Here is a 15,512-nt window from a genome sequence, read left to right as displayed (position 1 = left end):
GGTAGATTACTTACAAATTGTAGTCTGTTACTGATTCCAAATTACATGACAAAAGTTGTAGTTAGTAACATAATCCATTACATTACACATATTAGGTAATATATTGTAATCAGCCTACTTTTTGAATACTTTTAGATTACTTTTGTCCTAACTCATTTATCACATTAATTTAAATAGGATAATCTTGTACCGTATTGATATAAAAATATAAAGAGAAAGAAAATATATTATCTTCGTTTTTATTAAAGCTAATAATTGAAATCATAAAAATATATGCTTTTATCTCCATCAAAAACTGGGGGGAAATAAATAAATAAATAACAGCTGATTAAAAAATTGTATCTTTCATTTCAGACCATGCCATTACATGTTTTGGATACTGATGTGTGAATATGGTAATGAATATTCTTCTGATTGTTGTATGGGAGAGAAATGTGAGAATGTTGCTTGATAAGTGGCATCACACTGTGACTGATATACAGATGTTCTTTTATTTTTTATGAGTTAATTCTTTCGGCCCCATCAAAAACAGTCTGACCTATAAATATATCACAAAAAACTAAATAACTAATAATTATAAAATAGGAAACCAGCAATGCTGATTGCAGATCTGTCTGCATTACAGCCTTCGGTAAAAGTTAAGCCAAAGAAAGTTAATAGTTCGCTTGAATATATTTGAAATTTACATACAAAGACAGAAATTCCCAATGCATAGCTGAAGGCATACTACAGATGAAGTTGAAGTTCTAGTGTGAAGTGAGATCAGAGTTTCGAGCTTAAGGCTTGATGTATGGATTCAGCAACATAGTCCAGGTTACGGCTGTTAATGGCACTAACATTCAGACACCCATTGGGTAACAAGTAGATATGTTTCTTCTGAACCAGGTAGTCAACCTGTTGAGCTGATAGAGAACATGAAACTGATTATTGCGCATTTAAATGTATACTGATGTATTGAGCTCCCCTTTATAATGTTAGCACTGTTATGCTGAACTGCTAGTTCAAAAATATTGAAGAAAGTTGCATTAGGCTATAATAACCATATGCATGTATTATGTAATATGTATCACTCACTGTTGAGTCCAAAACAGCAATAAAGCCCTCCAGGTTTTATTATGTGATCCCACTGCCACGGACCACCCAGAAGCCTCAGTCTCTCACGCAAACGCTCTCGGATTAGCATGCAGCGTTCAGCAATGGCCTTCACACTCTCCTGCCTGAGAAAAACAGCAGACTCATTTGCTGAATAATAAAACGAGCAGTTTTTAATTTCAGGACAGTTCATGCATAAAGAATAGAAAGCCTTGGGCATGTTTTCATCTCAATCATAATCACAAGTGGTAATGTTCAGATCGAGATTTTCTTGATTTGCAATAGTTATTTCAGAGGTAATTGATTTCCCATTGCATTTGAACAGTACGCTTGACTGAAATTCTCATGGTCAAGAACAAACTAATCTGTTCTGGCAGCTTTGATGTAAAGAGACTGTGACAATCAGATGTTCTAATACTAAAGTGGAGTTTTTTAAGGGCTTTGTTTATTCATGGCCACATGTGTGTAAAACGTGTTTGTATACTTAAGCCTTTGCATTGTGACAAAATGTCAAACTAAATGGAAGAGAAAATAAAAGAAGCCTAACTGCATGCGTCTACTAAAAATCACCTTCATAGCAGCTTGATAAAAATGATTGCAAAATAGTTAGAAAATCTGAGAAAAACTCATCATAGCATCATTTGTTTGCACATGGTTTGCATATTTTGCATGTACTATAATTTAATGGCATTTGTATGGAAGTTTGTTTCCACCAAGGAATTAAAAAACTAAACTAAACACAATAAATAAAAAATAAAGGTAATTGCAAATTTGTGTCTCATAATTTGTACTTTTTCCCACAATTTGAGAATTTTTGAGAAAGAGTTTATATATCCCAATTCAAAAAAATTTTCTGTGATATAATTCAGCATTTATATCTCACATTTCTGTGTTTTTTTTCCCCTTGAAATTGTGAGAAAAAAGTCTGAATTGAGAGATAATATTTGCATTCACCTTTTTATTTTTTTATCCCGTGGCGGAAACAAGTTTATTATATTCATGCATATTAAGCATCCAAATACTTTGTGAGGTCACAATAAATTAGAAATCAATCAATCAATCAATCAATCAATCACTATTAATTAAAAGGTTTATGACAATACAAAATGCTTTGGAAAATTACATTTGAATTTATGCATTTAGTAGACAATTTCATCCAAAACATATATACAGAAACATAAACAATTTGTCACAGAGTTAAACAACTAGACTAGGAAACCAAAATCATAGTATAAAATATTTTTTTTTAAAAAGCTAGCAAACTCAAGTTACTTCTGAGAAAATGTACTCGGTTACAAACGTAACCCCGGTTCCCTGAGATACGGGAACGAGTACTGCGTCTGCTAAGATGCTATGGGAAAACTCCTGTATGGCCATTGGTTCATACAGTAAATTAAAAAAAACGAACCAATGGCTCGGCAGTGGAGATGCATGTCGATGAAGCCCGCCAGAGCCTACCAATATGGGTGGGGCCATCTGGCTTTATAAGCGGGCATGTCGCCATAGGATTCTCAGGTTACTTCGACTGAAGCAACGACTGAGTCGTGCAGCTGCATAGCATGGCTAAGTACGCAGTACTCGTTCCCGTTTCTCAGGGAACCGAGGTTACATTTGTAACCAAGTACGTTCCCTATCGGTACTTCACTCGTACTGCGTCTGCTAAGACGCTATGGGGAACCAGTATAATCCCGCCATTCTATGCTTAGAGGAACGACTCATACTTGCCTTAAGCACCACAAAGGCTCCAGAGGGACAAGTAATTTTGCAGGGAAGCCCCGCAGGAAGCAATAGGGTTAAACTCGTAGAGGTCAGTCCAGCCATAAGTAAGCGTTCTAGGAAGAAAAACCTACAGCCTCGGCACTCTGTGAGGGCCAAGAGCGCAGGTAGGCAAGCCTAAGACTGGTTTTTGCCCTGAGGCAAGACTGAGCCCATTAAGCAGAAAGGACCCGGGCCTGTAAGGTCGGGACGTCCAGATTATAGAACCTAGCCGGCCGCCGCACAGATTTCTACAATGGACACACCGCTAGACCAAGCCCAAGATGAGGCAATGCCTCTAGTCGAATGGGCTCTTACTCCCATGGGGCAGTGTAGGCCCAAAGAGGAGTAAACTAGTGCAATAGGGTCAACTACCCATTTGGAGAGTCTCTGCTTAGTGACCAGAAACCCTCTGGTGCGGCCACCAAAGCATATAAAGAGTTGTTCCGACTGCCTGATTGGGGCGGAACACTCGATATAAATCTTCAATGCCCTGACAGGGCAGAGTAGTTTTAACTCCTGGTCTTCCTCCAAGGGAGGAAGTGCCGATAGAGTTATCACCTGTGCTCTGAACGGAGTGGAGAGCACCTTAGGTATGTACCTGAGCCTTGGTTTCAGGATGATCTTAGAGTCGTTGGGCTCGAATTCCAGGCAAGAGGGGCTCACAGAGAGCGCCTGTAGATCTCTCATCCGCTTTACCAATGCTAACGCCAGTAGCAGAACGGTTTTCAGCATCAGGGGACGAAGGTCAACGGATTGCAGCGGCTCAAAGGGAGGGCTCCTTAGAGCCCTCAGTACCATGGACAGATCCCATTTAGGGACTGTGGCGGGTTAAGCCTCCTAGACCCTTTCAAGAAGCGAACACCCAGGTTGTTCCTGCCCACCGATTGGCCTGCTATAGGAGCGTGATAGGCTGCTATAGCTGCTACATAGACCTTGAGCGTAGAAGGGAAACGGCCCTTTTCCAACAGCTCTTGCAGGAAAGACAATATCAGAGATATGTCGCATGAAGCTGGGTCTTCACCGCGGGTCGTGCACCAGGCGGAGAAGAATGACCATTTAAGGGCATAGAAGTGTCTCGTGGACGGTGCTCTAGCCTGAGATATTGTATTTAAAACACTCTTGGGGAGGTCCTCAGGCTCCCATCGAGAGGCCAGAGGTGCAGGGCCCACAGCTCAGACTGGGGGTGCCAAATAGTTCTGTTTGCCTGAGAGAGGAGGTCTCGTCTCAGGGGAATGGGAATGGGCCATGGAGCTGCTTCAAGCAGCTGGGACAGCTCTGCGAACCAGTGCTGGTTCCTCCAGAACGGGGCTACCAACAGAACCCTGTGCTATTGTTCCCTGATTCACCTGATTACCTGGGGGATCAGGGCGATTGGGGGGAAAGTGTAAAGGAGAAGGTTGGGCCAGTTGCGGGCCAACGCGTCCGTGTCCTTCGAAAAAATAAGTCCCCAACCCATGTTGGAAGCGTCTATCGAGACTACCTTCCTTCTGCAGACCATTCCCAGGGTCACATCCCGTTCCATCCAATGAGAGTCTTTCCAAGGGGCCAGAGCTGCCACACAGGCCTGGTTCACCTTGATATGAAGATGTCCGTGACGCCAGGCGTGGGACGGAACTAGCAGTTTCAGCCAGTACTAAAGGGGCTGCATACGGAGCAAGCCCAGCTGTAGTACTGGAGACGCAGAGGCCATAAGACCTAGCATCTTCTTAAACGCCTTGAAGGGGCGAGATACTCCTATTTTGAAAGAGGCCAGAGCATTTTTTTGGGCTGAGTCGAAAACTGCTCCCAGAAACGACATCTGTTGGCTGGGAGACAGAGCGCTCTTGGCAAAATTGACCCTGAGTCCCAGGCATTCCAAGTGGCTGAAGAGAAAGGATCTGTGAGATAGTAGCTCGTCCTCCGACTGGGCTAAAACGAGCCAGTCGTCGAGGTAATTCAGAATGCGGATTCCCATCTGTCTCAGAGTGGAGCACTTCGTAAAAGTGCGAGGAGCTAGGGACAGTCCGAATGGAAGGACCATGTATTGATATGCCACTCCCTCAAAGGCGAATCTCAAGAATCGTCTGTGATGGGGGCGCTATCTGGATGTGAAAGTATGCGTCTTTCAGATCCAGAGAAAAGAACCAGTCCCCTGGGCACACTTGCGAGAGGATCTGTTTCAAAGTAATCATCCTAAACGGCCGTTTCATAAGGGCGCAGTTCAGGCATCTGAGATGGAGGATGGATCGAAGACTGCCACCGTTTTTGGGGACGAGGAAGTAACGGCTGTAAAGCCTGACTCGCTCTGACCTGGGGGAACCATTTCTATGGCTCCTTTCACCAGTAAATTCATCACTGCTGCCGAGCCATTGGTTTGCTTTTTAATTTACTGCACGAACCAATGGCCGTGCAGTTACACTGCATTATTGAAAAAGCTCCAGTCATCGGAGAAAAAGGAGTTTTCCCATAGCGTCTTAGCAGATGCAGTACGAGTGAAGTATCGATAGGGAACCTCATTTGTTTTCACATGCCACTGGGCTTGATACTTTTATGTACTGTTATTCATGCACACCAAGTGTGACTTAAGCATCCAAATACTTTGTGAGGTCACTACTGTATATATTAGGTAATGAGTTAAAATTAATAAATACAATTCTCAATTAAAAACTTTATGACAATACACAATGCTGTAAATAAATAGAGGAACATAAGCAATTCCAAAGCCAACAATATACATACAGTGGGTATAGAAAAAAATCACCCCCCTTTAAAATAATCACATTTTGTTACAGCCAAACAAATGTCAACAGCCAAGTGAAAGATAACACCAACATATAATAAGAATAAAAAAACAGAATCACTGAGTTGGAAAAAGGTTCACCCCCTCCTAAAAATGACTTGTAAACTCAATGAGGTGTAGCTAATCACATTCTCAATAGCACACAAAGCCATTTGACTTTCAACTGTGATCAGCTGTGCTCATTTTAATCAGCTCAGCATGAAAATAACTTTCCTGGAGCATTTCAGTCCTTGGTAGTGCAACTGAAGCAAACAATCAACTGTGGGTGGCAAGGCACTGTCAAAAGATCTCCAGGATAAAGTTGTGGACAGGCACAAGTCAGGAGATGGATACAAAAAAAATGTCAAAGGCTTTAACAATGCCAAGAAGCACAGTGCTAATAATAAGTGGAAGGTATTTGGTACAACACAGACCCTCCCTGGATCAGGACGTCGCTCCAAACTAGATGAAAGAGTCAGGAGGAAACTGGTCAGAGAGGCGACCAAGAGACCTACAGCAACTCTGAAGCGGCTGCAGAAAATTATGACAAAGAGTGGTCATTATGTGCATGTGACAATAATATCACAGATTCTCCACACATGTGGCTTGTATGGGAGGATTGCAAGAAAAAAATCCACTCCTCAAGAAAGGCCACATGCAGTCAGACTGAGCTTTGCCAAAACACACCTTGAAGATCCTGAGGCAGATGAGAATAAAATTGAATTATTTGTCCTCAACACCAAACAATATATCTGGCGGAAATCCAATAAAGCTCACCATCCAAATAACCCCATTCCTATAGTAAAGCATGGAGGTGGTAATATCCTGTTCTGGGGGTGTTTCTCTGCAGCAGGGACTGGAGCACTTGTCAGGATTGAAGGAAAAATTCATGGGGCAAAATACCTTCAAATTCTTGAAGAAAATCTGCTGCCCTCTGCCAGAAAGTTGTCAATGGGAAGAAGGTTTACCTTCCAACATGACAGTGACACAAAGCACACAGCAAAACTGAGCACACAGTGGTTGAAGGAGAAAAAGTTGAATGTCCTTGCACGGCCTAGTCAGAGCCCAGACTCAAACCCCATTGAAAATCTGTGGAATGACTTGAAGACTGCAGTCCACAAACAGTCACCATAAAATTTAACTGAACTTGAGCAGTTCTGCAAAGAAAAGTGGGCAAATATTGCAAAGTCTAGATGTGCAAAGTTAGTAAAGACAACATATCCCAACAGACTAAAGGCTGTAATTAAAGCAAAAGGTGGTTCAACAAAATACTGACACAAGGGGGTGATCCTTTTTCCAACTCAGTGATTGTTTTGTTATTATTATTATTTTTTTCTGAAATATTGGTGTTATATCTTTCACTTGGATGTTATAAGTTGCATTGAGTAAATACAGCTGGATAAAACAAAAACTGTGCCCATCTTCATTTCAGGCTGCAAAGCAACAAAATTTGATTATTTTAAAGAGTGGCGATTCTTTACCCACTGTAGTGTACAATGCCAGGCTTAATAGAATGCTGGACTAGCAACAAACTAGAGCAGAGGTGAATGAAGGGATTAAGTCTTACCAGTCAGCTAGATGGGCAGGATTACTTAATACGGTGGCAACCACCCTGGCCCCTTCCATCGGTGGGCAGGACCAAAGCGTCTGAACAAGTTTCTCAGCTTGAGATTGTACAGCCAGCAGGTTCTGCTTTAAAACGCAGAGAAGATGCCCCACTCTCTCGCCTGTCAACGTGAATATCCAATATAATTCTAGTAGCCCAAGATTATTTACTCATGAGTAAATCACATTTAGACATGTTTTTGGAGTAATATCTAAACTATAGCTCAGTTACAAATGGTTACAAAACACACCATAAAGGCCAAAGTTGTGAGAAAAAGATTGAGCACAGAGAAGTTCAAGCCCCAAAGACACGCAGTGACGAACAGGCCAGGCATCTTGTTCAAGAGAACCACTGCACAAGCCTTGGGCAGACATCAAGAAGAATGCAAATAACTGGCGCTTCTAATCAAGAGAAAGAGACAGAATGGGATTGAAAGACTGACTTTTGCTTAACAGGTGCTTCATTCAAGGAACCATTATATATCAAACACTACTCACCCACTCTGTGGCTATTAGTGATAAAAGCTTGAACTATGCTATATATAAACTAATCATGATGAGATCAAAACCATTAATGGTCAGTCTAGTATTAGGGTTTCAACAGGACTAAAAGCGCACCAGGGTAATAGGTAAATTTGATTTTATTCTCCTTTAAACCATTAGGTGGCACAAAAACTTGCAACACTTTCCTAAACATCCACGTTTCATATTGCATCTGTAAATTTGGCTGATCTTTGATGCGATTGTGGGCAGCAATGCAAAGTTGATTCTGCGCTAATTAGATCTAATATATATATTTTTTTATGTTATAGACTTATGTAGCTAATGAGAATCAAATGATCTAATATTTTTTTATTTTGAATATATATATACTGTATATATATATATATATAAAGCATCCTTAAAGGTACAATAATTAACATGATAATAAATAGATGGCTGATTTTTCCATTTGTCAACATGAAATGGTTAAATTAAGATGGTTAATACAATTTATTAAGTTTGGTGTGCACCTTAAAGGTAATCACAATATTTATGAAGCCATTATATTTCAAAATGTTACATTCATCATATCATATAATAAAATATTTGTTGTTTTTCTGCAGTCATGCACTATGCAAGCAGTGAAAAGCACATCTTCCTTAAGGTGTGCCTTTAGTGCTGTTGTACCCTATACATCTGATAGCATTTATTAACCATAACTATTTGTTTACTTGTTTTAACAAGAGTGCATAGAGACTATGAATTATGGATAGGAAAATGTGAAAGAAAGTGTTAAAAAACTTCAGAAAGTCTCTCATCCTCATGGTGAGATGTTTAGTGAAGCTGAAGTAAATTTGATCTTACCCTGAAAGGTCTAACTAGCCTTACACACCTGATAATGAATGCTATAAATTATTGAACTCTCTCACTCTACCCAATCGGGAAAGAGTTTCTAAGCTTGATTTCGTGTTTCATTGTGAAACCGTACCACCATGACCTCAGCCACACGTTTCCAGTCCTCCTGAGAAAGTTCAGCACCGGTGGGACGGTGGCCTGGAGCAAACAGGACCACCACACATTGTTCCGGAGCATTCTCCAAGTCAAGCACCATGTTTTCCACACACACTCCATTGGATTCTGCATCCCAGTACCGGTAATATTGCACATCTTCAATTCCTGCTGCCTTAAAGGTGCCTGCTAGTGAGTCTTCAAGAAATGATAGAGAAATGAATACATGTGCTACAACTGCATATTCAAAACTCAAATATTTGTAGGGTTCAACTTTAGGTTTGTTCTAAAACTACTGAGTAGTGTTACACCAGCCATTCACAAGTTATTGGAATAATATGACATTTCTCAATTTTATTTGACATGCACAACACAGACCAATGCACACAAAGGCACATTGTTTAGGTTAGGTTTGTCTAACAATTTAGTAATTTATACACTTAATGTTCTCTCACTTGGAATTTAAGCCTAAACGTGTAAACATCAGCATTATCATATACTGTCATATGTCATATATGTCTAAGGAAGTCTGCCAGGCAAAACAAGCTTATTTATGCAATTCAGTCAATCTGCTATTTTTTTATTGCAGACATTACTCCTGGTATTTAGTTTATATGTAGATTTAAGTTTAATCTTTTAATGGTCAAGTTTTGTAGATGCAACGCAAAAATATTTAGAAGTGAGTAAGGTGTAACTTAATGCCCCTTTATGTCAAAGTTAGTGCGACTGACCCTTGAACGTTCTACATAATAGAACAAACTCTGCATTGCATGTGTACATTTTGTACCCACCGTCACAGGGAGAGGAGAGCAAGATGGGTCCACTCCAGGAAGAGCTTGAACAGTAGCAGGATCTCAGTAACTCAGCACCCAAACGCACTGCTCCAGTACATCCAACTGTTTGGATGCCGAACACCTACCACATTTCCAAACACATTTCATCTGAGTGGGTGATTTGGAAACTAAATCTAATCCACAACACAAGTATTTCCCGACTCCTTTTTGTCTTATTTGCCCCCTCGGCAAGGCTCAAATAGCCTTTAATTATGCCAAACCAGAAGTGTGTTGATACTATAGAAGATACAAAAATACAAAAATCATTGATTTGACAAAAGTGGACATTTTTAGTATTATTATTCCTGATTCACATTAAATGAAAACAACCAAAACAAATTAATAATGTGCACAGGGATGTCAAGAATTTTAGGAGTTATTGGTCCATTGGTGCAAGATACTGCAAGAGACCATTTGTGCAGAAAAAAAGCAGGGTCTACAGATATTTTTAAAAAGTTGAAATATTTATTTCAGTCATAAAATGCTAGATGGCAGGTCCTTTACATGCAATCTGCTAGCAACTACATCATTTACTACATGTCACAAGCTGACCGGCCAATGAGATTGCTTGCTTAGTATTTAAATAGTCTGGTTCAGCGTTCGCTGTAAGCTATTCCTGCAGTGCAGTTCCTCTGGAACCCTCCACCTCCTCCATCTCCACCTGTCTAGAACTGCTACAGAATTTATGCTCACAGCAATATGTCTGGGTGTCTGTTGGCAGTAACAAGTCCATATTTGCTCTGCAGCAGCGTGCATTTGGTGTATTTGGTCTTCTAATCGGCAAATAGTAAATACACTAACAAATAAATTAATATGCTAAAACTATTCGAGAGTTTTCATGACTTGAACTACTTTTAACTTGAGTGCAGCATTTTTTAGAAAACCGTGTCGTGTGAGACAGCACAATTGTGAAATGTTGGATAAACAACTGAACAACATTGTTTTCAACATAGAAAACATGGAAAAAGCAGTGCAGTAAATACAAAAACATTGTGTGTGAAATGCAATGTAAATTTATATGTAAATTATACATTTTAATAATCAAAGATACCATTTTTTGGAAGTTGCATTCAAAATTAAGTCGACTCAAACATAAGTTTGTGGACACATGTGCCCTGCCTTTGAACTGGGCATGATGCCCAATCCTGACTGTGCATGAAAAACAGGCTCACCATAATAAGACACCTGAGCTTGTTTGTCTGTCACAAGTTTTGACAGTTCTGGGGGACTTTTTCTGGAGAAACTTTTTCTGAGAAAGACCAAATGTCAAATTTATTTATAAAAGAAACCAAAAGGTCACAATTTCTGTTTTATAGGTTTAACAACCTTAAGTACCCCCTGGAGTACGCATGAGCCCTGGTAGGAAATCATTGCTCTGCATTCCTCGTTTAAATCATGTGGATTTGCTTGTTCCATCTGGTCAAAAAGCTTAAAGGGATAGTTCACCCAAAAATGAAAATTTGATGTTTATCTGCTTACCCACAGGGCATCCAAGATGTAGGTGACTTTGTTTCTTCAGTAGAACACAAACGAAGATTTTTAACTCCAGCCGTTGCAGTCTATCAGTCGTATAATGCATGGCAATGGTAACAAAATCTATGAGAGTAAAAAAAACATGCACAGACAAATCCAAATTAAACCCTGCGGCTCGTGACGACACATTGATGTCCTAAGACATGAAACGATCGGTTTGTGCGAGAAACCGAACAGTATTTATATCATATTTTACCTCTAATACACCACTATGTCCAACTGCTTTGAGCGCGCCCACGGCATCCGGTGCGTGAGGTGTGTACACGGAGGGTGAGTAATTAAAACATCAAATTTTCATTTTTGGGTGAACTATCCCTTTAAGGTTGAAGGAAATTGGTTAAGGTTGCTTAAGGTTGAAAACTGGGCATTGTGTCAGGCCTATAATTGTCTTAACCTGCATATTAACTAACCAGTCTATTAATAGTAAAGTGATCAGTGGAGGTTAGTTTCTATTCAGCACGAATATTTCTATTGTTTGACATGGGTGACTAATCCATTTGCGTCACATCATCTCTGTAGTTCAATAATCAAAAGCTATATGCGGTTTACAGCTTGCACTGACATTTCCAGATAGAGTTAAAGGCGACCGGCTTTACACCATCTACAAACAAACTACACAGTGGGTATGTACCAAGCCTCCTGAACGTTATCAGTGTATTCAGCTTGCAAGTCACTATTGATCAGTCGAGACTGGGGATTTATGTGAGCTTTCAACAATTGTGGGAATATATTTTATAGAAAGATAAATAATTAAAAAGATGTTACCCTGCTTTCCACAATGGCAGGGCTATCTTTGCCCAATGCAAGTTGAGTTGCCCTTCTGGTGAATTCTGGGATCCCAAGGATGTGTGGGTACTTTGGGGTTAGAGTCGGGTCTGTGGAAATTTGCTGCTTGATTTTTCGTACAGGAGGAAGCCATGTGGTGTGTCCATGCTCTCCAACATACTCTATAGAAAGATAGAAATGTACATTTGATTGTAAACAGGCAGAGTTGTGTGTGCATTAAGCCCCGTTCACACTGCCAGCGACTCTGTGCTGTGAAGACGCTTGTGGGCGTTCCTACTGCTGTCGCTCTAATGTTATTGGTAGACTGCAAGTCTGGACATATAAAATGCAATCACAAACTATATATATTGCCTTTAAAACGAAGATATCATTCTAATATGACTAGGAATTAGACTTAAACGAAATAAAAGTACCATTCTTCTGTTGGAGAATGTTGTTATATAAACTACAGCAGTGCCCGTGCATTAAATCATTAACCGGAGCTAAACTGCTCACTTCATCATATAAATAACAACTCGAACCATCAACGTATGAATCAAACTCTCTTCAACAGCCAACAGTTTCTTTTCTACGCATCATGTAGCATGTCAACATATTCTGTTACACCAAATACACAAAATAATGATCTTTAAAAAAGCATCATATGACCCCTTTAACTTTTGTCGCTTGACTCGCATCGCTTGACACGCCCACATACTCGCCAACGGTCACTGTCGTTCGTGTCGCCGGAAGTCGCCAGCTATCCATTGAAAATGAATGGGAGCATGTCGCTTTGTCGCTGGCAGTGTGAACGGGGCTAGAAGAAAGATGTACACTTAACAGTCAAAGGTTTGGAATGATTAAGATTTTTTTCAATGTTGTTCAAATTAGTCTTTTCTGCTCACCAAAGCTGCATTTATTTGATCAAAAATACAGTAAAAACAGTAATATTGTGAAATCATATTTCAATTTATAATAATGATTTTCTATTTGAATATAATTTAAAAAGTAATTTATTCCTGTGATTTCAAAGCTGAATTTTCATCATCATTACGCCACTTTTTAGTGTTACATGATCCTTCAGAAATCATTCTGATATGCCAATTTGCTGCTCAAAGAAACATTTCTTATTATCAATGTTGAAAACTGTTGTACTGCTTAATATTTTGAGGTAAGTTTGGGGTACGATTTATTATTATTATTATTATTAAAGAAATTAACATTTAAAGAACACATTAAAAGACACGTTAAATGAATGAAAAGTGACAGTAAAGACATTTATAATGTTACAAAAGATTCCAATTTCAGTTAAATGCTGTGAATTTTGTTCCTCAATAATCCTGACAAAAAAGTACGACCGTTTCCACAAATTTTTCAACATTGATATATATATATATATAAATGTTAATACCAAATTACTACATTAAAATGATTTCTGAATGATCATGTAATACTCAAGACTGGCGTAACGATAGAGTTATTTTAAATTATAATAATATTTAACAAATTCACACTTCGTGAGCATAACTACTTAAACTTTTTGATTAAATAAAAAAAAAAAAAAAAAAAACGTATAAATTCCAGACTTTTAACCTGTAGTGTAAATTGACTTTTTTAGGGTTTAGTATTCCTTGAGAATTGACAATTTTTTTGCGAGAAAAAAAAAAGCGCAACTAGCAACAAGGTAGCAACTCGTGCAGAGTGTAGTGATGGAAATTTTGATTCTTTCAAGAGATTCGTTCATTTTCAGTTCGTTCACCAAAATGATTCGTTCAGATTCGTTCACTGATTCGTTCAGTGACCATTTCTTCATATTACATAAATACGCCAGCAGGTGGCGAAAAAGAGTGTCTTATCTGTTGTGTCTTAAATCAACGAACGTATTCACTTATAACAAGAAACTGATTTGGCTTTATTAAAATGTGTGCATAATCTACTCATTAAATAAAGTCTAAATAAGTTGTTCAGATGACCAAAGCACAAGGTTTTCTTGCATAACTAATATTTTAATTGTTTGGTCAGACATTTAAACATTCATAAATCGGGGATTAAACGTTGAGTTATGTTCTGTATGCTAAATATGAATATATAAACAAGTTTATTTGCACAGTACCTATAACTGCGCTTTGCATCCGCTTTCTGCTGATTGCTGATCGAGATTGACATGCTTAATGGCCGACTGACCAGGTACACTCATTCATTTCGTTCACGAACGAGATATGTACCAGTTCAGTGCGTAATCAATTTGTTTGGTCCATTTTCCTGTATTTCTGACATTTTTATTTACATTTAGCATGTAAACGGCCTTAAGAGTATAACACGAGCTAAAATTACATTTTGATTTCGTAAGTTTCTTTTATGTGACGATCATTATTACAGGCAGTGGGTATTCTGTGTCCAGTGTGGGCCAGAGGCAGTACATCACTCACCCCTCCCTGCGAGATTCACTCTGTCAGGGTGCGTGTCTCGCTTGAAATCTTCCAGAAGCTTCATCTGGGAGGGCATGAACACGGCGCCATCAAACACCAAGCGAGCAGACATCTCGTGCTGGTGCTTTACCTTCTTTCCTCGCTGTAAACACGAGTCATTCTGCAGCTCTAGGACAACGTGCAAGGGTTTGTTTACTGTCTGTTGCTTAGATGCGTGACTGTTTCCTAGCAACGGGTCACATAAACTCTGCCGTACCCTCTCCATGCTAGAAATCAAACTAAGAAATCAAAATACATTTTATAATTAACATTATGCCAAAAGTGGGATTCACAAATATTTTACCAATAGAATATACTTTATTTCTCACTTCAAGTCAAATGCATTTTTTGTTTTATTTTTTGTGTACAATTAGGTATGCATCTCATTCTACAGATAAGGAAAAATACACAAGATAAAATGATGTGCCATTATTTACACTGTGAGAGTGATATTTTATTAGTCATATTTTATTATTAGCATTAAAACACTTGAAGTTAATACAGTTTTTCAATGTTGACACAGTGATGTTTTAGCAACAAATACTGACAGGGTGCACAATCATTGTCCCACAGGACCCATCATGGTTCAGATGGTCAAAATAAGCTCATCGCTGGCACTTAATCATCTTCATCCTCATCATCATCATCCTCCCCCTCTGTCATTTCAATGGGATTCACTGCAAAAAAAAAAAAAAAAGTCAGAAATGAATTTTTAGAAATGGCATGGTTGAGCACCATTTAGAATTAAAACTTTGTTTGTTTTCACAGTATTAATGTATGTATGCAATCAATTGGAAAAAAAAAATGCTTGTGTTGGACTATTGAAACTGCTTGGCTGTGTAACCATGTTGAAACTTTTGAACTGCAGTTCGCTAAAATCTTCCCGTCACTGCAATTCAAATTTCCAGTCAGCAACCGTCAGCTTCCCACTTGTGAATTAACAAGGAGCTAAAAGAGTGGGTTTTGCCCAACCCCGAAAAACATAAAATAGAATATAAGTATTCCAATGCAAGCTCTTACATGTTATATGCTGAGCAGAGATGAACACAGGTCCTTTACCCGAGCACAGTTTAAAGGTGACAGGAGGAATAAGCTCCAAACCAGGAAAACTGATCTGCAACAACATAAATATCCACTCATACAGTGTGTGTGTGTGTGTGTGTGTGTGTGTGTGTGTGTGTGTGTGTGTATATATATATATAGAGAGAG

General features: G+C 39.1%; 2 protein-coding genes across 4 annotated transcripts in view; both read right to left on the bottom strand.

Annotated features, from left to right (window-relative positions):
• Positions 1-538: 538 nt before the first annotated feature.
• LOC107702805 (aspartate aminotransferase, cytoplasmic-like) lies at positions 539-14,529 on the bottom strand. The gene is made up of 8 exons (XM_016505226.1): positions 14,265-14,529; positions 11,836-12,017; positions 9,496-9,619; positions 8,685-8,902; positions 7,465-7,615; positions 7,176-7,335; positions 1,075-1,217; positions 539-902 (listed from the first exon to the last, which is right to left on the bottom strand). The coding sequence occupies exons 1-8, from the start codon at positions 14,527-14,529 to the stop codon at positions 763-765; spliced, it is 1,383 nt and encodes a 460-aa protein (XP_016360712.1). The 3' UTR covers positions 539-762.
• A 131-nt stretch (positions 14,530-14,660) lies between these two features.
• LOC107702849 (nucleoplasmin ATPase-like) overlaps positions 14,661-15,512 on the bottom strand; it is a 2,773-nt gene continuing 1,921 nt past the window's right edge. For all 3 annotated transcript variants that reach the window (XM_016505277.1, XM_016505275.1, XM_016505276.1), the window contains 2 exons: positions 15,324-15,417; positions 14,661-14,980 (listed from right to left, as the gene is read on the bottom strand). In XM_016505277.1, coding sequence (XP_016360763.1) covers positions 14,922-14,980; positions 15,324-15,417 — 153 coding nt within the window. In that variant the 3' untranslated portion in view covers positions 14,661-14,921. The remainder of the gene's footprint in view (positions 14,981-15,323; positions 15,418-15,512) is intronic.

Source organism: Sinocyclocheilus anshuiensis, unplaced genomic scaffold (genome assembly GCF_001515605.1).
Source record: "Sinocyclocheilus anshuiensis isolate Anshui unplaced genomic scaffold, SAMN03320099.WGS_v1.1 scaffold366, whole genome shotgun sequence".
Classification (NCBI taxonomy): domain Eukaryota; kingdom Metazoa; phylum Chordata; class Actinopteri; order Cypriniformes; family Cyprinidae; genus Sinocyclocheilus; species Sinocyclocheilus anshuiensis.
The sequence above is the reverse complement of the archived record's forward strand: the minus strand, read 5'-3'. Positions and strand labels throughout refer to the sequence as shown.